This window comes from Equus quagga, chromosome 15, assembly GCF_021613505.1.
Source record: "Equus quagga isolate Etosha38 chromosome 15, UCLA_HA_Equagga_1.0, whole genome shotgun sequence".
Classification (NCBI taxonomy): domain Eukaryota; kingdom Metazoa; phylum Chordata; class Mammalia; order Perissodactyla; family Equidae; genus Equus; species Equus quagga.
This window is the reverse complement of record NC_060281.1, coordinates 29,232,156-29,259,684: the sequence shown is the minus strand read 5'-3', so window position 1 is coordinate 29,259,684 and position 27,529 is coordinate 29,232,156. Positions and strand designations below refer to the sequence as shown.

The 27,529-nt window shown below is 38.8% G+C and overlaps 1 protein-coding gene across 2 annotated transcripts in view; it reads right to left on the bottom strand.

Moving 5' to 3' along the window:
- ILRUN (inflammation and lipid regulator with UBA-like and NBR1-like domains) overlaps positions 1-27,529 on the bottom strand; it is a 94,627-nt gene that overhangs the window by 52,651 nt on the left and 14,447 nt on the right. The window contains exons 2-3 of one of the 2 annotated variants that reach the window (XM_046639521.1): positions 8,687-8,841; positions 2,402-2,599 (exon numbers count right to left, since the gene is read on the bottom strand). In XM_046639521.1, coding sequence (XP_046495477.1) covers positions 2,402-2,599; positions 8,687-8,841 — 353 coding nt within the window. The remainder of the gene's footprint in view (positions 1-2,401; positions 2,600-8,686; positions 8,842-27,529) is intronic. The other variant, XM_046639523.1, reaches the window with a different exon arrangement.

Here is a 27,529-nt window from a genome sequence, read left to right as displayed (position 1 = left end):
GCAAAATCTTTGCACCAAAAAGATTTTAAAAAATCATGTATGTTGTCTTCCTCCCCCCTTAAAAACTCTGACATTCATTTAAAAAATGTATTGAGTAGCCACTCTCTGCTCTGCACTGGGTTCAGCTTTTTAAAAATTTACAAAGATAAATGAGACATGTATCACCTTAAGTTTCAAAGGTGATATGAGACATTCATCAAATTAAATGGGTAGAAAGAGGTAAAGTACCAAAGAGAGGCAAAGGAGTGAGAGGGAAAGAGAATGCAATGGGAGCTCAGCAGCAGGAGAAACGATTTCCAACTGTGCAGGTAAGAAGACACTTAGGAGAGGTGGCCTGAATAACGAAGAGTCCAGAAGGGAAGGGACAAACAACCTCTCTGCATTCTGATACACGGTTACATGTTCATTTGTTATTCAACAAATAGTTCACAGTCTAGTAGGAGAAAGGATAAGTGAACAAACACCTAAAATACAATGTGTTAAGTATAATAACAAGCATGTGCATAATATTAATGAAAAAGGGAGGGATGAATTTCCTTGGGGCAGGAGGGAGAGTAAGCAAGTGGGGTGGAGGGAAGAAGGAAAGGTGACTTCAGGGCCCTGAGGATGAGCAGGAGTTTGTTGGAAAGAAGGAAAAGGTATTTCAGGCAATGGGAACAATATGAACAGGGGCATGGAGAAGTGAAAACATGTGATGTCTTCAGGGACTGGCTATGGGCGAGTAAGGAGGTGGCTGAAGACAAAAGTGAAAACGAGGCCAGGATCAGATTGCGAGGACCTTTAAGCCCCATGCCAAGGAGTTTGGCTTCATTACAGTAGGCACAAAGGTTCTAGGCAGAGAATGATGTCACATAAGCACTATAAGACACCTTTTCTTTTTATTTTTTTTTAAAGACGGCTGTTGCTTCCATTTTATTTTATTTTTAAATTTATTTATTTATTCATTTTTCGAGGAAGATTAGCCCTGAGCTAACATCTGCTGCCAATCCTCCTCTTTTTGCTGAGGAAGACTGGCGCTGAGCTAACATCCATGCCCATCTTCCTCTACTTTATATGTGGGATGCCTGTCACAGTATGGCTTGCCACGTGGTGCCATGTCCACGCCCAGGATCCGAATTGGCGAACCCCGGGCCACTGAAGCTGAACATGTACACTTAACTGCTGTACCACCGGGCCGGCCCCAAGACACCTTTTCTAACATTAAAAATTTGTGAGGTTGTAAAAATATTTTTTAAAAACATATAGGAGAATGTTAATTGCAGGACACCTTGAAATAAATCCAAATTGGCATGAAGCCAATTAAGAGCTCCCTGAGGGCGAGAACTATTTACTATTTATTTTCCTTTGGATTTCAGGACATGGGATATAGTAGAATCCAAAAGGGACTGGTTTTTGATTATGAACAACAAGACAGAACAAAAGATGACTCCAAGGTTTCTGGCCTGATCATCTCAGTGGAGTGCCATTGAGAAGAATGTCAGTTTTGCCTGGGAGATGCTAAAATTCAGCAATCTGCAGACTATTCAGGTGTTCTGTCCATAAGTGGTTAAAATACAGATTTGGAGGTCCACAAAGGGTCTGCAGCCAGAGACATGAATTTGAGCATTGCTGTGTCTGCTGTACTGGAGACAGCTGAAGCCATGTGGGTGGATGAGGTCACCGAGCGTGCACGGGGCCCAGCTCAGAATCGAGTAATCCAAGGGCAAAGATGAGACTGGACAGGGAAAGAACATTCAGAGGAGGAGGAGGGGAACCAAGAGAGGTATCATGTGAGTTTAGGAAGGTACAAATTTCAAAAAGTACTTGGAGTATGGTGCCAAATGACAGAAGGTCAGCATGAAGACTATAAAGTGGCTTTGGATTTAGAAACTGGGTAGTCACCGATAAACATTTCATTAGAGTGGGTAAAGGACAGATTAGGTTGAAGAGTATATGGAAAACTGGGAGAAGAGACAGTGAGTATACACTGCTCTGTTCAAAAAGTGTGGTAATAAAGAGGAGGAATAAAAGGCTTGACAGGTCAACAGGTGGAGAGAAGTATGCAAATTTTGCACATTATCTTCTTTTATATAACTTGTGCCTTGAGATTCTGAGGACAATGACTACCTTCAGTATTCTTACAGCACCTACTAGATTATACAATGAAAACAGCAGCACTACTAAATCATTGTTTAGAATGCAAGATATATCTTATACACTTCACTGAATTTTAACTAAATTCCTAGTGTAAAAGGGAGAGTGCCAGCCCACACCAATTAGATAGTCATTAAATTCAAGTCATTTACCTTAAAAGAGGCCGTTGCCCTGTTATTTAATTTGACAGCTTCTATGAGCAACACTGGGGATGCTGTAAGATGTTACCTGAATTCCTTCACCCTGGGCTGCACAAGGACATACTCACCTCCATAGTAGAGTCCTGTAGCAGTGCACATCCGCCACTGTCCCTGATACATTCCTGCTCTGCTGGGGCTGCACATCTGGACGCTGACATCTGCAATCTCTTGGGGCTCTAGCGATCTCACCATCACCATGTTCACATGTCCAAATTGGTCTCCCCCGACATATTTAAGACAAACCCCTGGAGGCCAGGCCTCTGTCCCTGAGTTCAAGCAAAAGAAAAAAATGTTAGGTAATCAGTGGTCCTATGCTGGGTGCAGTTCATTAAAAAACTGTAGAAAAGGCCTCCTTCTTTGTCTCACACATACATAAACCTACCCACATATCCTTGAGCCATGTAACACCTCACACAACTGATGAGAAGGAATCATCAGAATCAACAACCTCTGACCAACACTCTATCCCTAAGAGAAGGCACATCCGGCAAAAGCAAGGCAGTTCCTCAAGGAGATGTGTTTCAGGTGACCCCAGGGAAGGCCACACATCACACTGAATCTGCAGAACCTAAGAATGATGTCCATGAAGACCAGAGAACAAAGCACAGACTCACATCTTTGGAGGACTGCTTTCTCTACTAAGATGGAACACAGGCCCATTTTCACTTCAACTTTTTAAGCTGACATTCAAAATAAAAATATGTCTGATTGTCCCCAGCTTTTCCATTGAGGCAAAAGGATGAAACACATGACGAGTAATTTCTATGATATTATTTTCTTTTGAAACTACTTTTTCCCTGATGTATGACTTTTCTTCTGGAGTCCTTAACTATGAAAAGACTGAGGCTCAAGAGACTCTGTAAATATAAGAGGAGTCGAGTGAAAATTTCATTTTCAGGTTCAAACAGTAGTGGGGGGAAGCTCAACAGTGAGGTGAACTTGTCTGATAACACAATGAAACTGTGATCTCGGGGGTGATGACACCAGTCAAGAGGTGCTTGCAGGAAGCACAGGAATGGTAAGACAGAGAAACGGCTTTGGCAGGAATGTCTTTCCTCCTTTGGAAATACAAAGATCTTATTTTGTACCTACTCTTGTGTACCTATTTTCATATAAACTAATTCAAAATGAGAAATCTATATATTGACTTGTTCTGACCAGTCATAGGTAGCCACATAGTGACTAACGTGATCTTTCCTGTGAAGCCTCTCCAATATACTTCTTTTTACTATAGACAGAAACCTCTATATATCTTTCTTGGGGATACATACATTTACTATAAAAATAAATCACTATGAGGGGCTGGCCCCGTGGCCGAGTGGTTAAGTTCACATGCTCTGCTGCAGGCGGCCCAGTGTTTCGTTGGTTCGAATCCTGGGCGTGGACATGGCACTGCTCATCAGACCACGCTGAGGCAGCGTCCCACATGCCACAACTAGAAGGACCCACAACAAAGAATATACAACTATGTACCTGGGGGCTTTGGGGAGAAAAAGGAAAAGAATAAAATCTTTAAAAAATGAAAATAAAAAAAATAAATCACTATGAAAAGTTGAACATGGCAGGGCTCTCAGGACAAGGCATGCTTGAAATTTACCTCCTAATAGTACTCTAAGATGCCTCAGTACCTTATTCTTGAAGTGCCAGGCTAGTTTTGATACACCTGAAAGCTTACCACTGAGAAGGGAACCAGAGAGAAAAGCAACCTGAGCTTTACTGCTGAGATCTCAGTCCCATAATAAACAGTACCTTCTGTGGCTCTTAGATCTTCAGGGGTAGCAGATGCAGCAGCAGCCACTATGTTTTGTCACACCCTCTTAAAAAAAACCTGCCAGCAAAGTGCTCTCTTAACACTAGAAAGAGCAACTGGTTGTGGATGATACACTGGCAATACATGCAAATTTTGTTTTTCATTTCTGGGGCCTATGGCTTGGCAAAAGCCTATCTGTCTTAGGTCAAGAACAGTAGCAGGTGACATGAAGCACCTTAGAAAATGTCAGTCTCTAAAGACCAGGATCCAAGAGGAAAATTAAACTACCGTTATTAGGGCTAAATTCACAATTATTCTTAAAACAAACATACACACACACACATGTGTAACAAGACAATGTCGGTTTACATGAAAACCCAAGAATGAATCCGTTTTTGAACTTCTAAGAAAATAAGGAAAACCAAGAATGTCTGGGTGTGGGAAATACTTGGCTGTCCTGAGCAGACAACCACAAGCAGCTGAGAGCTCTAAGCTGTGCAAAAGAGGGAGTGCTGCTAGGTTTCAGGGAGACTGAGTTAGTTGGTAAAACGCTAAATGATTAACAAATTATGCAGCTACAATCCTAATCTATTTAGTACGCCAAACCCTATTAATGTAGTACTTGGAGAGCCTCTTGAAGAAAAAACTGGAAGAGTTATCAACGATCAACTCTAGAGTGCTAATCTGCTATAAAGTAACCAGTCATCTGCCTTCTGAGACTTAGCAACAGTTCACTATGACATATAGTTCTTACAGCCCCAACGGTTAGGTCAGGTAACTCTGAAAAGGTCAAAGATATTGATTCTTGATGCAAAACAAAGGGAAATACTGGTGAACTATTCAGACCACCAGACTAAGGATACCTGAAATCCTAATGTGAGAAGTATAATACAACAAGGCTTCAAATTAACTCTCAGTTGCAGACTGGCTAATGGGGGATAGACATATCTAAACAAAAAGAAAAACTAATCTGTTTTATGACTTTCCAAGTCAAGTATCACAAGCATGCATATGATTAAGGCCGTAATTCACCACTTATCATGGAATATGTTTATTTAAAAAAATAAAAATTAGTAACAAAAACCTGTCATATAGCAATTTTGAGACAAGAAAGAGCATGGCAAAAACGAAATAAATGTCCATCAGTTGCAGAAAGCCTGGGACTTACTAAGTATAAGTGATTATAAAAATAGTTTGGAGACAGCAAGAAACATCTAAAGAGCAATGCAGAAAAACCACGATGAAGATCCCCTAATCTTTTTAACCCCTGTAAGTGTGAAGACTGCGTTTCAAATTAAGCTACATATAAACAGGGATCTTCACTGATCTGGTCATTGTTTTCTCCCGATAACCGATAAAGTCACTGGAACATCATAAAATTCGTTGAATGAAGAAAGCAGAATTATGTTCTCTATAGTCATACTGAAGAGAAAGGTAGAAAATTAACTATTTTAAGAAGCCAAAAGAAAACTGCAGGAAATAGTTGTTCTTTCTCAAGTTCCTTCCCCAACTCTTGTTTTATATTCACCTCGATGTAATTCAAAAAAAAACAAAGATGACTTTGAAGCCGCTCTCTCACAGGACAGTCACAATTACTTCACCAAAGTCAGAGAAACACCAGCTATTATAACATGCTCAGCTTAACGTTCACTACAGCTGGACAGCAGAGCATGGCTGTAAGAACTGAGAAGCCATGTTGGTAAAGAGAACTGTCTGCTTTTTATCTTTAGAGGGACAGTTTCAAATTTTCACTTCAAATCTAATTGGAAGGTTTCCTGCTCAAGTCTCCCAAGCTTCTAATACTTATATAGTGCCAGAAGTGTGGATCCTGGGATTCTGCAGCTAATGTCATTAAATGCCTCACTTCTGTTTTCCTATGGTCTGAATCTAAGGATTTAAACAATATTAGGAGTTTAATTTTAAACAATGTGCGACATTTATCTTCTTTGGGAAAGCTGTTGAGACAGCTATATGTAGTTCCTATCAATCTCATCTGTTGTATATTTGAATGCCTGGCATGCCTAAAACATGAGAGCAGAGAGGCACCATGAAAATTACTTACGAAACTTCAGTGAGCACTTATCTCTTAGAAGGTTATGAACAACAGTAAGAGAGCCAGAGGAGAAACAGCTAAGGCGTGCCCTACTTCTATGTTACTACTCTATTTCCAGAAAGAATTCAGGCCAGACTAGGATGATGTTGAAGAACCAGTGCACATGCATGCTTTCCCTCTCTTTAATAACAAATCTGTTACTTAGTTATGAGAGGCCAGTTTCTCCTTAATCAAATGGAAAGCATTTAGCTATAGACACAAAACTGTTTTACAACTGGGTGAACAACTTCCAGAAGAATAAAAAACCTATTTGTTCAAGTACCTTGAAAGGTAAATCTCTAGCAATTGTTGCCCAACTTTTCCAGAGGTGTTCGGAACAAGAATGCCCTTTTACAGAAAGAAAGGCTGCAGACACAGAGGCTGTTTTAAAGGGAATTACCATGCAAAAGCAGGAGGAAAAAGTGGCCAGGCCCACCAATACAGATTTTTCTCCAAGTCAAGGTGGAGCGCAGGCTCTTTGGGGTTTTTTACATTCTAGCCATTTTATATCAATCCCCCCAACTCCCCATTAACCCAAGGAACTGTCCAGTGAGTGAATAAATATATCAAGAGGTTTTCTGAAATATAAAATGGTTATTCTGCAACAAGATAGTGTTTAAAACATTTCAACAGTATTCTAACCGCTTTCAATATTTAACTATAAAGAACTCATGGAAAGCCAGACCATTTTCAGTGTTTTCACTGTAAGTAAACAAGGTCTTGGTTTAATTTTTTAAAAGATAAATAAAAGTTGTGAATGTGTCATATTTTATAAACAAACATCACTCATTTAAAAAATTCATGTATAGGTTTCAAAAGTATTTTTGATCACTAACACAGTAGGTTTTAGTAATTCAGAGAAGAAACATGATGAATAGAAGCTGAAGTAAAGAGATTGCTTTAATATTTTTCAAAGCAGGCAACATTAACAAAGGTGAGAAAGAAAGTAAGCAAAGTGAAGATAATCAAAGTTCAAACAAGCAAGAATTTCAAGAAAAATAGAAAATATGGCTATTTTCCCATATTACCCTGTGCTATTCAAACTACCAAAGCACCACACTACTAGAAGCAAAAGGGAAAATAAGCTAATGAAAATTTTACAAAGCCACAAATGTCCCCAGTCATCTACAACACTGGGTCAATCCGGATTATGTGTTTGCTCAGTGACACAATGAATCTTCACCCAAGGGAGAGTTACTTCTAAATAAGCCAGAAAAACTAATAACAACCATTTGGTACATGAATTATTAAGTAAAACGTTAGCCGGTTTTTCCCCATCATAAAAGAACTGAAGCTACAGAAAAGTAAAGAGTCAATAAAAGGTCACTTTTACAAGTTTGTTTGAGCCCCCAAAGAGAGTTTTCTATCATCTTGCTATCTAGATAGGGTTCCCCTATACTCACAAATTTTTAGCTACTCATTTTGCCTAGTTCTCCATCTCAGAATTTCTCTGTTTCAATCCTCATTAATAAGGAAATAAAAGCACCACCACCAGGTCAGCATAAACTGTTACTGGATGGGACAAGAAATATTAAACCCACTCCAACAAAAAAAGCCTTTAGAAAAGAATTTAACAAGTAAAAGGTAACAATTAACAGTTACCAGACACATAGATATTATTTTCAAAGAACTATGGTTAACTTTTTAATTTTTCTTAAAGTCAACAATACATCAAAACTTTTTTTTTTTTTTGAGGAAGAGTAGCCCTGAGCTAACATCTGCTGCCAATCCTCCTCTTTCTGCTGAGGAAGACTGGCCCTGAGCTCATATCTGTGCCCATCTTCCTCTACTTTATATGTGGGATGCTGCCACAGCATGGCTGGACAAGCGGGCCATGTCCGCACCTGGGATCCAAACCAGCTACCCTGGGCCGCCGAAGTGGAACGTGAGAACTTAACTGCTGTGCCACGGGGCTGATCCCAAAAACAGTATTAAAAAAATAATAATAATTTCTCAATCTTTCCATCTTTCCCATTTTAAACAAATAACTACACTTCTTACTCTGTTTTTCAAAGTGATATTAACATCTCAAATAGATATCACAATGAAATTTCAGATAGAATCATGCTGTGGCTGCAAAGAAATGAGCTCTCAAAAAGGTAGATGCTCACAGCTCCTTCTAACTGCTTTGTTCTATGCAAGGATGTACCACCTCTAACCTACTGGAAATAACTGGAAGATTAATTAGAGCAGAATTAAAATGATGGAGTAGAACTGTACAGGTGGATACAATACCACTACCACACACAGGCCTAATTTCTGATATCAAATAAATACTGAATTGTGTTTAGATGCCATCAAGACTTAAATCCTTCTTCCACTTTAGGGTAGGGGATATTTCATTGATGTCTGGTCATCATACCAGCACAAGAAAAAAAATGCTATATCATGTATAAGAAAAAGCTCAGAGTTACACAATCACATAACTTAAGCTAAAACATTTCCTTATTTCCTTTTAACCACTAAGAAAAAGAAAGCTTGGCAAGGAAGAAATCCCCATTATACATTTACCAGAATTCTGGATCCGCCATGTTTTTATAAACTGAGTATCAGGAGGTATCGACTCCCCTTCTCCTATGGTGACATCTTCAACAAAGGACATAGAGGGCACATTGATGTTTGGGCTCTCAAAGTCATAATAGGCGCCAATTGCTGCTTGTAGGTTCCTGCAAATAAAGAGAAAAGGCAAAAGACTTCAGTCCTGCCCAAAGCATATTATCCTAATTGTCAAACAAAAGGAAAAAAAACCTGTTTCTTAGGGTTTGTTATAGAACCTGAGGCTCCTGGTACACAAATCTTCAGAGCCACCGTTTCTGGCTGAGGAACAACAGGAAAAACACCAAGACCAACAAACTTGTGCATCATTTTCTTCCAAGCTACCCACACAGAAAGTAACAAACATCAGCACCACCACCAGCAACAACAAGAAAAATCTCCCTCTTACTCACAGGCAGCAAGTAGGGTACAGAAGTCAATCAAAAGAGCTCCTCTGTCACTGTGACTAGAATTCAAAGAAGCTCCATTTTTTAAAACATTCTAATTACTTAATTTTTTGAAAAAGCAATACATGCTCATAGTTCAAAAAGTTTCATACAGTGAAAAATACCCATCCTACACGGAGACACACACACACGGGTAATCATTCATATTACTTTCTTAAATATCCTTCTAGAACTTCCTTATGTGCATACAAGCAAATGATATATATTCTTATTTACCCCCTTTTTATATAATTGGAAGCATATTACAAACTGGTCCTTTGCTTTATTCCCTTAACACTATATATCATGAAGACATTTCTATGTCAGTACATAATGAGTATCCTCATTGTTTTTTACATCTATATCCACTGTATGTATAAATACATCATTAATTATGTAACCAGTCCACTTCTGAGTTTGTTCCCAATCTTTCTCTTTTTTTTTAAGATTTTATTTTTCCTTTTTCTCCCCAAAGCTCGCCGGTACATAGTTGTGTATTTTTAGTTGTGGGTCCTTACAGTTGTGGCATGTGGGACACCGCCCCAGCATGGCCCAACAAGCAGTGCCATGTCCGCACCCAAGATTCAAACTGGCGAAACCCTGGGCCGCTAAAGCGGAACACGCGAACTTAGCCACTCGGCCACAGGGCGGGTCCCTGTTCCCAATCTTTAATCATTCAACAAATAAGCTTAAGCATACATCATTTTATATACACGCAAGTGCATCCATGGGATAAATTCCTATAAGTGATACCACTGGGTTAAAGAGTATATATCTGTGATTATTTTAATAGATATATCTGAACTTCCCTCAACAAAAGTTATACAGTTAAAAATGCTGCTACCAAGGGGCTGGCCCTGTGGCCGAGTGGTTAAGTTCATGCGCTCCACTGCAGGCGGCCCAGTGTTTCGTTGGTTCGAATCCTGGGCGCGGACATGGCACTGCTCATCAAACCACACTGAGGCAGCGTCCCACATGCCACAACTAGAAGGACCCACAACTAAAATATATACAACTATGTACCGGGGGGCTTTGGGGAGAAAAAGGAAAAAATTTTTTAAAAAATCTTCAAAAAAAAAAAAACCGCTCCCACCAAGAATGTATGAGAGCGCCTATTTTCCCACTTGTTCATCAACAGTGTTTCTCCAAAATTTTGGATTTTTGTCAATCTGATAGGTAAAAAATCTCAGTGAATTCTTAAAATGTTTTCTCTTTTTATGAGAGAGGTTAAGTACTTTTTACATGTTATGGAGCCATTTGTAGTTTCTTTTTTGGAAGTACCATTTGTAAATGTTAGTGTTCTTTTTAATTACTCATAAACCCCCTTCGGTAAGAAGGAACTAGCAAGCACATAAACTCGAGTCCATAATTGAACAGAATCACATGATTGACAGCTTGATTCATCAGTGCCAGAAACCAAAGGCCACTATGGGGTTTAAGTAAGCTGTATTCATTACAGAGATCAAAGAAGTTGTTGGTAATAACAGTAACTGCTTCTCTTATGATCTTACTCAAAGTAGTGACATCATCCCCAGTTCCCACAGTAGACAACAACACAAATTGCATTTTTCTAAACATAACCTAACCATAAGCCAATGGATCCAGTGGATTGTTTTTAATTATGCATAAACATAGCATGAAATAAGCTCTGACGGTATACAACTGTTCAAGACACATGCTATTAACAGCAAATACTTTTCTGCTGGGGCCTGCCTGTTCCTCCAGGTGTTTGCAGCTGCCAGAAAGGCAGGCTATATTTAGAGCAGCTATCTCAGGTCAAGCTTCATGCAATGGTGGCCTGTCATATTAGTGATGACTGGAATTACACCACCACCAACTGCCTGCCTGTCCTGTGTGTGCTAGACAAAATTTACATAGAGCAGAGCTGGGCCAGGGGCCAAACTGTGCCTGTTTGCTTGACCATTCAGTAGGAAGGCTCAGACTTTAATGTTCCCAGCAACTTCGTTACCTAGCTGACTGTGATCCAAAGTGAAGAAAATGCGACTGGTCAAACTTGGGGAAGTCCAACCCTACCACCCACAAACAGACTTAGGAGGACATAAACTTAGAGATCAGGGATAAAATGAGGGAGAGAAAAATAAGCCTGGTTCGCATTTGTTCTTCTGAAAACTTTTTGTAAAAGCTATGTGTTCATCTTTTTATAAAGATAATTTTTCTGCTGCAGGTCTCCAGCAGGTAGCTTGCTAAATTGTCTTCAGCTCGCTTAGCCATAAAATATGCTTGGGAGGGAAGAAACTATTTGTGTACTCAGGAAAACTGCCAATTCTCATCCTCAGCCTGTGTCATATTTCACCACTTGGCTCTGCCTGATATCAGACAAGACTTCGAGACCACTGCAGTAGAAGCACTAACAAGTGGAAAAGTCCAGCTACCCTATTTAGGCAGATTCATCCTCCTCCTCACATCTCCTTTTGCACATCCCAATTCATCCCACAGCCAGACCAACAAAACTGATTATTTGTACCTCTATTATCCAAGTACTTCAGCCAGAGAAAGATGAAGAAACATTTTTAAAGCCCAAAGTGAAACTGAAAGTAGTGAACTGGCCTCCTGGCAGGAAGCAGGAGTGGAGGATGACAAAGCAAATTCACCTCCCAAGTACAGGGCAGGGAGTGGACTTCAGCCCAGTGGCGTTCTAACCCATCAGGCAGGTACACGGCTCAAAACGTGGGTACACAGCTCCAGAGCACTGGAAAGATTTAGATCACAGCTCACTGGGCTGAGCAACAGCAGGAATAAACCAAAGAGCTCCAACTCAGTGTGAGAACAAGTAGACACAATAGCATGTATTCCGATTCAAAACAACATGCTCAACTATTATTAGACACCAAGAAATTCTCCATGAAATAGAGCTGACTGAAGAGACGGAAAACAGAACACTGACTCACTATTCAGCCTCAAAGTTTAAACTTCCAGGTTCCTTCAGTGTTTTTGCTCAAAAAGTTTTTAAATCTGATTTCAGACGGTAAAAAGCACCCTGAAGAACAAAGGGGAGGCAGTGTAACAGTGGGGAAAACAGACACAGGCTAATAAGATGGAGGATGGTGATGGTAGTACAACACTGTGAATATACTTAATGCCACAGAACTCCACACTTAAAAATGGCTAAAATGGTAAATTTTATGTTACATAGCACAGACTTTGTTTGGAGACAGCTCCAACTCCTGGCTGTGGGGCTTTGAACTTGTGGCTAAGCATATATGTCAGTTTATTCATCTGCAAAACTGAATTTTTTATATTAAAATATTGGTATATAATTAATGAGCATTTATCCACGTGCTGGGCACTCGCCCTGGGACTAGGCATAGAACACCCAGCAAGAAAGACAAGGCCCCTGCCTTTACCAGGCTTACAGTCTAGAAGACTGTGGTAACCCGGAGACCTCAAACAAAGGCAACTCCAACTGCCTCTCACACCAAGGCTATCAGCCCAAGGCAGCTTTTCCTACTTGGGGTGAGAAATGGGCTTGGTGCACAACACAGTTTCAACTGCACTGATAATCAGGTTAACCTGATTTGGACTAGACTTTGGTGATGATGATTATGTGTACACTGCTGAAATGCAGTTTTGTAACTCAGAAGCAATATTGTCCAACCTTCACTTTATAGATAAGGCCACAGATGCACTGACAGATAAATAACTTGCCCCAGGCTAGACAGCCAATTATTAGAATTCAGAACCACACCTATCCAAAGGCCTAAAACTTTTAACTTATCCAGAATTTGCTAATTATCTAATAACACTATGAACATCTGATTTTCTTAAGAACATATTAATTACCATCATGAATTCGATGAATGAATTAGTTGTAACTCTCTCGTTAAGATGAATTCTTGAAGTGGTTAAATACCTAATCTTGCATGTACAGTAGTTGCCCCTTATCTATGGTTTCACTTTCCACAGCTTTAGTCACCCTAGGCCAAGCCTAGTCCAAAAATATTAAATGGAAAATGCCAGAAATAAACAATTCTGAGTTTTAAATTGCACACCATTCTGAGTAGTGTGATGAAATCTTGCGCCTTTCCACTTTGTCCTGCCTGGAACGTGAATCATCCCTTTGTCCATGTACCCACACTGTGTAGGCTACCTACCTACTGGTTAGTCACTTATTACGTATGTACAGGAGAAAACATAGTATATATAGGGTTCAGTACTGTCTGCAGTTGCAGGCATCCACTGGGGGGCTTGGAACGTATCCCTGTGGATAAGAGGGGACTACTATATTAACAAACACAGAATATTTTATTCTTGTACTATGTATACATACATAAGTCAGATTACTGGTCTTACAAAGAAAAATCATCTATATACCAATTAGACTGCCAGGAACATCACTCAAAATTACGGGGGTAGAAAACAGTTAAGAAAATCAGGAAATCAGATTTAAAGAGGCAACGCCAAAAGTCTGAGAATTAGCTCAGATTCTCAGGAAAATAAAATTAAATACCTTCTTTTTCCATTCTCTAAACAAGTAAGAAACTCAAAAGGATCCAACTTATTTATGAGAAAAAGAAAACCATCCATCTTATTTGGACACAAATTAAAATGAGAAATCAGAATAATGAACCAATCCATTTAAGCACCAACAACAGCATCTTTGGGCTTCGAGCAATACTTATCCGGAACCACAAGAAGCTTCCCTCACCTGTGGAGTGCCAATGACACTGCAGTGGAGGCCATAAGCCTCCCAGGGATCAGGAAGGCCTTACTATCTCTGAATGACTGAAAAACCTGAGTAAGAAAAGGATTAGCAAAATTACGGGGGTTCCTACAAGGTCTTACCAACATCAACTCAACACGAATCTAACATGAAAGACCGAAAAGAGGGGCCAAAAAATATGTACCTGTGACTATCGTGAATGTTAAGGCCTGGGAAGAAACTGAGAATTTCATTAAAACAGAAAGATGACTGCAGGTAGGGAATAGGAGTCGGGCTAAAGAAGACTCTCAATATTTTCAAACCTAAAAACTAACTCACAGATGATACTATTTAACATGCGAAGACAGTAGAAAAAAGAAAGAACTTGTGGAAAACTTCATTAAGAGGAGCAACAAAGTTGGCACCAGCATTTACCTACTTCTTAGAGCCACAGAGAGCACAAGATTGTTTCTTCTCCTTTCCCTAGCTATTTACTGATCCATTAATTTTATTACTTTTTAGAACTGGTCCTTCTAACTATGGTCAACAGTTATACTTTTCCCAAACATAAAGTAAAAAACAAGCATTCTGCCATGAAAAGGCAAGGTGGCAGCACTGTTTTAGATTTAAAGAGACATTAACCACAATAGTATACAGTCCTTGAGGTTCTTGACTGGATTCTGATTCTTTAAAAAACTTGAAAGGGTCATTAAAGATACATCCGGGGACAACTGAGGAAATTTAAACATGGACTGGATATTTTTTATTAGTATTTTTTGTAAATTATCTTAGTATCTTAGTATGCAGTTATGTAAGAGAACGTCCTTATTTTTAGGAGAAGCACATTGAACTGTTTAAGGATGAAGGGTTGTGATGTCTACAACTTTGAAGTGATTCAAAAAAATTTTACATAGAGAAAACAAATTATGGCAAAAATGTTAACCACTGTTGAATTTAGGTAATAAGTATAAGGGCATACACTCTACAATTCTTTAAAATTTTCTGTAGGTTTAAAAAGTTTCTAATAGGGGCCAGCCCCGCGGCCAAGTGGTTAAGTTTGTGCGCTCCACTTTGACGGCCCAGGGTTTCACTGGTTCAGATCCTGGGTGCGGACATGGCACTGCTCGTCAGGCCGCGTTGAGGAGGCGTCCCACATACCACAACTAGGAGGACCCATAAGTAAAAATACACAACTATGTGCTGGGGGGATTTGGGGAGAAAAAAGCAGAAAAAAAAATTGGCAACCGTTGTTAGCTCAGGGGCCAATCTTTAAGGGAAAAAAAAAAGCTTATAATAAAAAGGTAAATGGAAAAAAGAAGAAAGAGAGGGTATACTTTATGCTGCTACTGGAAGATATAAAAAAAAATTCAATGCACAGAATTACTGCAACCATCTTGGGAAAATGAAGGGACCTACTGGGAACCTCAGGAGACCTAATGACATGCCAAGGATAATCAGAAAGAGAAATAATTGCTTTGTCCTTTATGACAGAGTTGAACCACTAAACTAGGCAACTCCAGAGCCGTCTTACACTGGGTATTCTTGTCATCTGAGATAGTAAAATTGGCTTATAGTTTAAAACAACAACAATGAAAAGCAGATTCTGAGGACACAGTAATATAATACTGGCTTTCTAAGTGCCTTTGGCTAACATCTCAGGATCAAACTGTTTTTCCTTTTTTTAAAAAAATGAGGTGAAATTCACAAAACATACAATTAACTACTTTTAAGTACATAATTCAGTGGCATTTAGTGTATTCACAACGTTGTGCAACCACCACCTCTCTCGAGTTTCAAAACTTTTTCATCACCTCATATCCATTAAGAGCCTTCCAGACCCATTAGGTAATCACTCCTCATCCTTCCTCCCCAGTCCACTGGCAACCATTAATCTTCTGATGTCTGTCTCTGTGAATTCGCCTATTCTAGATAATTTATATAAAAGAAATCATATAATACACAACCTTCTGTCTCTGTCTTATTTCACTTAGCATGTTTTCGAGATTCACCCCAAACTGCAGCATGTTGATCAGCACTTCATTCCTTTTTATGGCTGAGAAATATTCCATTATACATACATACAGTCACGCATAGCTTAACAACAGGGATACGTTCCAAGAAATGCATCATTAGGCAATTTCCTTATCATGCAAACATCATAGAGTGTACTTACACAAATCTAGATGGTATAGCCTACTACACACCAGGCTATATGGTACTAACCTTAAGAGACTAGTCACATATGCAGTTCCTCATTGACCAAAACTCTATGAGACACAGGACTGCATGATTTTTTATTTACCCATTCACCTGTTGATGGGCATTTGGGTTGTTTCTACCTTTTGAATATTATGAGTAATCCTGTTATAAACACTCACATACAAGTGTCTGTGTGGGCATACGTGTTCATGTCTTTGGAGTAGAACTGCTGGGTCATATGGTAATTTTGTGTTTAACTTTTCGAAGAACCACCAAACTCTTTTCCATAGCAGCTGAACCATTTTACATTTCTACCAGCAATGTACAAGTGTTCCTATTTCTCCACATCTTCACCAACACTTATTTTCTTTTTCATTACAGCCATCCTAGTGGGTGTGAAGTGATATCCGACTGTGGTTATGATTTGCATTTCATTAATGACCAAGGATCCTAAACATCTTCTCGTGTACTTATTGGCCATATCCTCTCTGAAAGAAATGTCTAGAGGAAGTGACATGCCATAGAAGATTTGAGAAAGCTCTAAATCCAGAATTTTCCATCCATACCCTGAGGGTAGAGACCTTTAGACTGGAAAGATAAGCAGAGCTAAGGGCCCTAACCCAGTCCTACATGTTCTCTTGAAGTAAAAAGTCTAATTATAATATTACTGGAGTTGGTTATTTATCAGAGGAAATGGCCCAGTATGAAATGGATAAGCAGTGAAGTTTGAAAGGAGTTCTATCACCAGGAGCCTGTAATTATTATATTCCCAGTCAAACTCTAGGTCCAAAAATGGCATCTTATTGGAAGGGGAAAGCTAAAGCAGCATGGCCCTCATACAGGAACTCTCTCTGACACTGCCGCTACATGCCCTGTGCTCCTCTCAAGTATGGTCCTAAAGGATATCAGACATGGGGAATCTTTCTGGGGGAAGCCGGGCCAAGGCATTCAGTCCTCCGTCAGCGAAATGAGTTAACGGGTGACCACGAGACTTGCTGATTTTCTCTTACTGCTCCCATCCTATAGAAGACAATATATGCTCTGTATTCTTACTGCTTGTATGCCCCAGACTGAGAACATTACCTGGCACATAGAAGGTGCTTAATAAATCTTTGCTGAATGGAATAAACCAGTGACCAAAATACAGTATTTTTCTTTTCTCCTTTTTATTTGGTTTCTCACAATCGTATACTGGGACTATATGACAGAGGGCAGAGGAATGACGACAACAACAAAAATGTATCATTTGGCCCACGGACTGCTGATCATGCAAACGTATATCTGGACCAATCAAGGCTAAACTAGGGAGAGCATAGCTACCTCCCAGAGACCTTCAGCTGGTTGGATGGGGCACCTGCAACAAGTCACAGTATGATAGCTGGACCTGACTAGGAGTCCTCTCTCATTCGGGAGGGGGAGGAGAGTATCTGTAGTTGTTACTTGTTTAGGGAATGCTCCCACTTCCACGGAGGATTCCATAGTACAGAGTGAGGTCATTCCAGAGTTGACATGGGGGTGGGGCCACCCAGGAATTTAGAACTGGAAGAGAGTTTTTCTCATAGTACCTGGTCTATAAACTACACATCTGGGAGCTTTTGACAGTCATGGTTCTCTTCAGCAGAGACGGAAGACCACTGCGAAGACCTAAAGACCACAAACACAGAAGGAAATCTACAAGTATTTTCAGTCCTTGGTTCCAGCTGTTCCTGAAGCCCAAACAAATGCCCATCTTGGAAGTCTGTGTAACATAGCAATATCCTTTAAATACCCCTTGCCCCTTTAGCATTATCTAGTTTGAAGTGAGTTTGCTATTTGCAATGTAACAAACCCAGATTAATTCAAAATTGTACAGTGTGTTCAAGGGATAGAGTCTGCACATCTGGTGCAAAGTCTGTTAGAAGAGGCAGAAGAGGAGCCAGCCCCATGGACGAGTGGTTAAGTTCCCGCGCTCCGCTTCAGCGGCCCAGAGTTTCGCCGGTTCAGATCCTGGATGCAGGCATGGCACCACTCATCAAGCCATGCTGAAGTGGCATCCCACATGCCACAACTAGAAGGAACCACAACTAAAAATATACAACTAAGTACCAGGGGGCTTTGGGGAGAAAAAGCAGGAAAAAGAAAAAAAGAAGATTGGCAACAGTTGTTACCTCAGGTACCAATCTTTGAAAAAAAAAAGGCAGAAGTGCTGGAAAGGTAAATTAAAACAACTCAGGCCGAGAAATCCCACTTTTGGGTATATATTTATCCAAAACAACTGAATGCAGAGTCTCAAAGAGATATTTGCTATCCATGTTCACAGCAGCATTATTCACAATAGCCAAAAGGCAGAAGCAACCCAAGTGTCTACCAGCGGATGAACGGATAAACTAAATACAGTATATGCATACAATGGAATATTATTAAAAAGGAAAATCTACCTCATCCTAAAATGGGGATGAACACTGAGGACCTTATGCTAACTGAAATAAGCTGGCAGAAAGACAAATAATGTCAAATTCCACTTATATGAGGTATCTGGAGTAGTCAAATTCATAGAAACAGAAAGTAAAATGATGATGGACAGGGACTGAAGGAATGGGGAAATGGAGAGTTATTGTTTAATGGGTATAGTTTCAGTCTTGCAAGATGAAAAATTTCTGGAGATTGGTTGCACAACATGCTTAACACTACTGAACCGTACAATTAAAAATGGTTAAGATGGTAAATTTTATGTTATGTGTACTTTACCACAGTTTTTAAAAAATTTAATTAGAGGGGGGCCAATATGCTTCATTAAGAAATCTGGACTTACTCCTCAAAGCAAGAAGAGCATCTAAAGGTTTTTTAAAAGAAAAAAAACAATTTTATTGAAGTATAATTTACATTATATAAAATTCATCCATTTCAATTGTACAATTCAAAGATTCTTCCTAAAGTTACCAAGTTGTAAAACCATCACCATGTTCAGGGACATTTTCATCATCCCAGTAATGTCCTACTCCCCATAACGTGTAAATATGTTACATTACATGGCAAAGCGGAATTAAAGCTGCTAATCACTTAGCTGAAAATAGAGAAATTATCCAGGTGAACTCAGTGTAACCCCTTAAGGGTGGAAGACCAAACTGACAGAACCAGAGACAGCAGCGTGAGAAGGACTTGCAAGACATGCTGGCTTTGAAGATGGAGAAATGAGGCCATAAGTCAAGGAATGCGTGTAGCTCCTAGAAGCAGGAAAAGGCAAGGAAATGGATTCTCCAGCATGAACACATCCTGATAGCACCTAGCTTTTAGCCCAGAGACACACATTTTGGACTTCTTATAAATTGGGGTTTTTTTAAACCATTGAGTATGTGGTACTTTATTACAGCAGCAAAAAGCCAATACAATGGCTATTCATTCTATTATTTGTTCTATTTTACTGTATATTTGAAAATGTTCATTGTAAAAGGAAAAACACTATGAATACGAGGGCAGACTAAGGATTACAATTTAAAAGGTGCTGTTTTCTGCTGAGTCATTTCCTTCATAACGCTGCTTTCAAGAATTCAATTATCCATTAAAGATGCATACTTAGAAATAACTCCCACTTTTCTTGCCCCCCGAATTTAATTGTTATGAATACTTCCCGAAAAAGGTAAACGATCACTAGGATCAGTGCTAACAAAATTTTTGAAGATAGCAGAACACTGGCCTAGAAGAGACATGAAAATGTATGGTACACAAAAATTCCCAGAATGATGAACAGAAAACGTGATTCAGACAAAGCTATCTTCATAAACAAAACGTTTGTGGTTTATTGTTGTTCATGAAACTTTCTTTGGGACATAATTTAAAGTAGCAGTTACGAAATGATCAGGTAAATCTATAATTAAGTAAGGTTTTCAAAAGCGTGTTTACCTAACAGGGAACTGACAATAAGCCAGCAGTGGTCAAATGTATCTCATCCTACAGCCTAGTCAGAGAGCTATTTTCTAAAATATACTAGGAACTTTGGGGGGTTTTTTATTTTTAAAAAAGGAGAAAGTGCCAAAAAGCTAAATTGTAAACCAACATTCCATTTTCAAATCTAGCTGTTGTTACTGCATACAGAGAAAAATGCACCGGCTTTGAAAAGAAATACCACACACCTTTTACACGTATCTTTGATTAAAATGCTCCACATGGGTCTAATATGTCTTGCCTTTGCGATTTCCTCACGGTGTGCTACAGGGGCCAGCTTCAAAGCCTTTCCAATTCATCTCCCCTAAAGAACGATGCTGACCATACCATCTTTGGAAATATTACAAAAGTAAACTTCAGCACACTTCACCTCTAAAAATGCATACCAGGGTACACATCTAAGAGAGAATCTAAGGCCTATGTTATCACTCGTAGTCTCTCCTCTAAGAACAAAAGGGTAAATAAATCTTGGCCAAGTTCTACGTAATAAGATGAACAAAACCAATGCAATGTTATCACCACTACCAGTAATGCCACACGGCCTAAATGCCAACTTTACTCATTCTGCAGCCAACCCATCTCCAAATACACTGTGGCTATATTTGGCTGCTCCCTGGTACATGTGAGATAGGTACCTTTAAAAAGCTACACACTTACAGCTAGGAGACTAAATTAAATTAGATGGAACTTGGAGAAAGAATATGATAAAGGCAGACTTTATGAGAGCTAACAGACCTGAGTGGACCAGGCCTCTTTTTCTTTTACAAACTAATAAAATGACACTATAAGTATGTCAGAGACTGCTGCCGGTTTTTAGTAGTAGCTTATCACTGAGAACAAACAAAGAAGACAATATTTAAAGAATATTTCCTCTAAAAGCCCTGTGACACTTGGAAACAATCTTACATACTCTGTTAATATTTTCATGTTCTGGGAAACCAGCTACAGACGACAAGCAGTCAGGTTTAGACAGCTCATCCAACTATGGCATTTCTTATACATTACAGAAGAAAAGGATTTTCTAAAATAGCTACTTTGCATGACACTGCATAATTATCACCAGTTAAACTACAAAAAAAGTCATAAAACCACCCAAAGAAACATGAAAAAAACACTACCAAATTTGGTTTATGAGGAAATAATACAAACTGAGGAAAAAAATTCTTCTATAGCTTTTTCTGATTTGTCCTAAAAACAAGTGGTGTCTCAAAGAGAGAAAAAGAGCAAACATCCCAAAATAATGGAAACAGTGAAGGAGTTTATGTATTACAAGCTTCACAAAGGTCAAGAAGATCCCTCTCTCCAGCACCTTTTCTTTCGATCCTCTGTGGATGAGGGTAAGGCAAATACACTTAGTTCCACACTAGTAAGATATACTAAAAACTAACCAAAAATTTGCTTCATTCACCATAAAATCCTTCATGACTCTAATTTAATAAGTTCTATTTAAAAATTAGCACTATCTTTAACAAAAGGTTGCCAACTAATAAATGAAGAAAGAACAGAATTAGAAAACTACCTTTTTGCAACCACTTATGCGATAAACAAACCACTCAGGCAAGGATCATCAACGGATACTAAATCACTTGGGAGAAAGACTGCTAGGGAAAAGGATATTCTCACAGTCTCTCACAGATTACTCATTAATTACAAAGGAGAAAAATAGGTGAACACTATTTTAAGCAAATACTCATATTCAGCATAATAATGGGACAAACTAACAGAATACGCCTCCTGACATATGATAAAACAGAAGACACAGAATCATCTGTGTATTATTTCTAACAAAAAAATGTTTAACCTGAATCTAATTGTGAGGAAACAATCAGACTAACCAAAAATAAAGGGCACTCTGGAGGACAAATGGCCTGCACTATTAAAAAATGTCAATGTCAGACCCAAATGACAAAGGTGAAGAAACTGTTGCAGATTAAAGACGACTAAAGAGACATGACAACCAAATGTAACAGAAGACGCTTGAGAAGATCTTGGATTTAAAAAAGTTATAAAGGGCATTTGGGGAACAAATAGAAAAATCTAGATATGGACTGTATACTGGATAACACTAGTGCTTTCAAGGAACGCTAAATTCCTTGGGAGTGACCATGATAATGCACTTATGTAAGATAATGCCCTTGTTCTTAGGAGACATTTCCTTCAGGGCTAAAGGGTGAAATATCATGATGTCTGCAATTTATCTCAAGCGGTTGGGGGGCGGAATGTATAAAATCCATAGAGAGAACTCTGATACACTGCTGGTGGGAATGTAAAATAGTAGTCAATTTGGAAGAATTTGGCCGTTTCTTGAAAAGTTAAACATAACTTTACCATACAAAACAGCAATCCACTCCTAGGTATCTACCCAAAAGAAATTAAAACACATCCACACACAGTCTTACAAGCAAATGTTCATAGCAGTTTTATTCATAATAGCCAAAAAGTACAAACAACCCACATGTCCATCAACTAGAAAATGGACAAACAAAATGTGGTATATCCATACAACAGAATATACTCAGCAATAAACATGAATGAAACACTATACATGCTAAACCATGGATAACCTCATAAATATTATGCCAAGTGAAAAAAGCCAGATACAAAAAACCACAAATTACATGATTCCAATGATATAAAAAGTGAAGAAAAGGCAACTATTCAGAGACAGAAAAAAGACTACTGGCTGCCTGAAGTTGGAGATGAGAATGGGAATTAACTGTAGAGAAATCTACTGGAGTGATGAAAATATTAAACAATTGGATTGCAGTGATGGTTCTTAGCTCTGGAAACTTATGAAAAATCATTCAATTATCCAGTTTAAATGGATTAATTTATTACTGTAAATCATTCTTCAATAAAAGTGCTTAAAAAATAAAGCAAATATAATAAAATAGAAATTATACAGGTATTCATTGTGTTAAGTCTTTCAACTCTTCTAGTTTTGAAATTCTTCAAAATAAAAAATTAGGGGACAGATGAAAATGAACTCTGCAACACACACACACACACTCCAAATTAGTGTTTCTAACTGCAGGCTACCTAAAGGAGGAAAAGGACATAGCACAACTCAGATTTAGGGTTAAACAAAAGCACTGGAACGTAGGGACAAATTTTATCTGATTAACAATTTTTTTCTACTTAGGTATTGTTTTTTCCTAATTACACAAGTAATGTATGTTCATCGTAGAAAATTTAGGAATTAAAGCAGAAAAGAAAGAAGAAGAATTAAAGTATAAAAAGGAAAATAAAACCCAACTGTAATCTCATAGCCAGAGATAACCATTTATAATTTCTTTATTCTACAGGTAAAAGGAGATCCATTTCCGGGAGGGAAAGGTATCTATACATAACATCATCACAACTTGATCAATTATTCAGTTGGCATAGCAAAATTTTATATCGTATCCAAACACATAAATCATAAGAATGAAAAGGCAGAATAAAAAATTTTAGATGGAAATCCAATGCTTCCTTTCAGCTTCCAATGAAAAACTGCATGCATTAGCCTCAGGTCTCTCCCAAAACCCTCCTAAAATACAGGTGTGATGCTACAGACTAAATGAATGTTTGCGCTCACCCCCGACCCCCCAAACTCATATGCTGAAATCCTAACCCTGCATGTGATGGTATCAGGAGGTGGGGCCTTTGGGAGGTGATTAGGCCACAAGGGTGGAGCTCTCCTGAAAGGGATTACTGCCCTTAAAAAAGAAACACGCCCCCACCCCCACCCCCAGCCCTGCCCCCTGGAGCTCCCTCACCCCTTCCATCACATGGGGTTACAGCAAGAGGTCAGCCATCTCTGAATCAGGAATGGAACCCTCATGGAATATCACATTTGTCGGCAACTTGATCTTTGACATCCTAGCTTCCAAATTTGTGAGAAACAAATTTCTGTTGTTCATAAGGCACACAGTCTATGGTATTTTTGTTATAGCAGCCAGAATGAACTAAGACAAATGGGGGGGTAAAAGTCATAAATTCACAAGGACAAAGTGAACAAGTGGAGGCAACATTTGGGGCCCTGGAAAGTAGACAGACAAGTGCTAAATGACTTAGCTGACCTGAGAAAGCTGACTCCTCCTCAGCCAGCAGTGAGGAAAAGGAGAGAAGCAACCTGCCTTAAAATGAAGATCCCCAAAAGGTTCAGGAATTAATGGCACCACGTACCCTACAAGTGAGGTGAAGACAGGGATAAAAACAGGAGAGGTTATGCATTTGCCTAAACCTAACAGTCAGACTTCAGATCCCCTAATATAGTCTAAACACCACATAGCCTAGGGACTGCTCCACCCTGGAGGAAATGGGTGGGGCTGCTAAGCCCTCAGTTAACAAACCCTACAATCAGGACCACAGCTTCCAATCTACTTTTTGTGTCCTCTTAAATAGGAGCAGATAGCCAAGAACCACCAAATATTTAAGGTAAAGCATCTAATATGAAAGAAAAAGACTAAAGCAAGCAAACAGAAAAGGCAACTTGAAGAAAACAACAAGGAGATCTCCCAGAAAACAGAGCAAAATTTTTGTTAAAAGGTGAAAAGAGAAAAGATAGAGGAGCAGACCAGAAGGTCCAATATCTGAAAAATAGGAGATCTAAGACAAGAGAACAGAGAAAGTGAAGGGGAGGAAATCAAAAGATTAATTCAAGAAATTTTCCAAGAGAGAGGACAGTTTCCAGACTGGAAGAGCTCTCCAAAGCTGAGCAGAGTGTATGAAAAGACATGCTGAAACGCATCACCACCACATTTCAAGACACTGGAGACACAGACAGTTACCAAAAGCTTCCAGAAAGGGAAAAAACAGATTCATTCAAAGAACAAAGAATCAGAACAGCATCACATTTTAACATCTTCACTGAAAAACAGAAGACAAAGGAGCAGTGCCTTCAAAATTCCGAAAAAAATATTCCAACATTAAAATTGCTACCTAACCAAACCCAGAGTATATCAACCAAGCATTAGAGTAAAATACAGTTTCAGAATACAAAAGTCTCAAATTTGATCTCCTTTGCACTCTCAGGAAGTTTAAAAAAATGGGGTCCAGGAAACAGAGGTTCCAACAAAGGGGGGGAGAGTGTGAAAGAAATCCCCAGGGTACCCAGGGTAAGAGCTGTGCAGCAGACCTAGCACTCACCCAGTCCAGATCAGAGGAGGTCAAACACTCTGGATAAAAAGATAAAACTGATAGAACACCTAAAGTGTCTGAACCTACTAAGAGATTCATAGTTGGTAAGGAGTTTGAGGATAACTCGGTAAAAAACATGTAAGAGACTGAGCAAACCAAAAATCAAGACGATTATTACCCTTGGGGCAGCAAAAGACTGCAGAAAAGGAAAATAAATCCAAGTACGGTAGTCCCCCCGATCTGTGGAGGATACAATCCAAGATCCGCATGGGATGCCTAAAACCACAGATAATAAAGCTTACAGATACTGTGTTTTTTCCTATACATGCAGACATACCTGTGATAAAGTGTAAGTTATAAATTAGGCATAATAAGAGATTAACAATGATAACTAATAATCGAACAATTATAACAAGATACTATAATAAAAGTTACCATAGATCTTAGCAACCTCAGCATATGATTTTTTTTCTTTTCTTACTAAGTCAGGAACTTTCACCTTTTCACTTAAAGGAAACCACTTTACAGTTTCTCTAAATCGGCAAGATCACTACTCTTGCACTTTGGCGCCATTATTAAGTAAAATAATAACTTGAACACAAGCACTGTGATACCACCACAGTTGATCTCCTAACGAGACAGCTATTAAGGAACTAACAGGCGGGTAGTGTGTACAGCATGGATACGCTGGACAAAGAGATGATTCACGACCCTGGTGGGACACAGCGGGACAGTACGAGATCTCATCATGCTACTCAGAACAACGCCCAATTTAAAACTTATGAATTGTTCATTTCTGGAATTTTCCATTTAATATTTTCAGACTGAGGTTGACTGCGGGTAACTGAAACCCTGGAAAGCAAAACCGTGGATAAGGGGGACTACTCTACACTAATGGCTCAAATGTCAATAAGCATTTAAAGACTTAAACACTGAAAACTGATTTAACCAAATTACAAATAATTAAAATGGGAGACAGGGTGAGTGAAACTAACAATTACCATGTGACAGCACAGTTCTGAATCTTTACACATATTAATTTATCCAATCCTCAGATAAAAACTGACACTGTCCTTATATATGATGAAAACAAGGCATAAAGAGGGTAAATATCTTGCCAAAGGTCACACAGATAGTAAATAGCATAAGTTTTGAACTTTGCTCTTCACCACACTGGCTCTCACAGAACAAAATCCCCATCTCCCTGTGGGAAGTCAACAGATAATGGTTAAAATTGAAAAAATCAATTGAGAAGTAAAAATCCAAAAATCAGTTGAAAGAACTGAAAAAGATTACCTCTGGAGAGTGAGATAAGGACAAGGGGGTCTAGAATCCGTGTTCCTTTTAACAAGCCTGTAGAACTACTTTACTCTTTAAACTACATGTGTTTATAACTTGGATAAAATGAAAATTAAATTATAAGAAAATATACTTCCCTTTCAAAACACTTTTTAAGTAAACATTAAAACTCTTATTCAACCCTAGAACACTGGACACACACAACAGAGGAAAAAGGGCAAAAACAAGCTCAAATATATATATAAGCATTTGACACATGATAAAGACAGCTTTTCAAATCATTGGGAGAAATGTGAATTTCTCAATAAATGGGAAAACTGACTAATCATCTGGAAAACATGTTAAATACTGGTCTCTCACCACAAAGCCAAATAAGCTTCAACTATATAAAAGATTTATATGTAAATTATGCAATCATAAAGAAAACTGAGGTGAATAATTATATCACAGTCAGATGGGGAAGCATGTCTAACCACGAAACCAAAAGCTGAAATCAGAAAGGAAAAGACTGCTCCATTCAACTTCATAAAAATTCTCAAAACAGTGCTACATAGTAAAAAACATTATAAACCAAGTTAAAAGATGAACTAGAGGAAAAGTAAGCATTTAATAAGAAGCTAATTTCCTTAATATGCAAACAGCTCATACAAATCAATAAGAAAAATAATCTAATAGAGGTAGAGAGGAAAACACACAAGTCACAAAAAAACAAATGGTTTCAATAAAGCTGGGGAAAAAATACAAATGGCCAATAAAGCTATGGAAAGAAGTTCTATCTCATTCATAATTAAAGCAACACAAATTAAAATGAATATATTATTGGGGGCTGGCCCAGTGGTATAGTAGTTAAGTTTGGCACACTCTGCTTTGGTGGCCCGGGTTCACGGGTTGGGATCCCAGGTGAGGACCTACACCACTCATCAAGCCAAGCTGTGCTGGCGACTCACATACAAAATAGAGGAAAGACTGGCACAAATGTTAGCTCAGGGCCAGTATTCCTCCAGAAAAAGAGGAAGACTGGCAACAGATGTTAGCTCAGGGGCAATCTCCCTCACCAAATAAATAAATAAAGTGAATACCTTTTTAACCCATTAGACCAGCAATAATGTAAAGACAAAGACCACTCTTGGGCTGATAAGTGTGGCAAAACAAGCACTCTTGTACCCTGGTAGT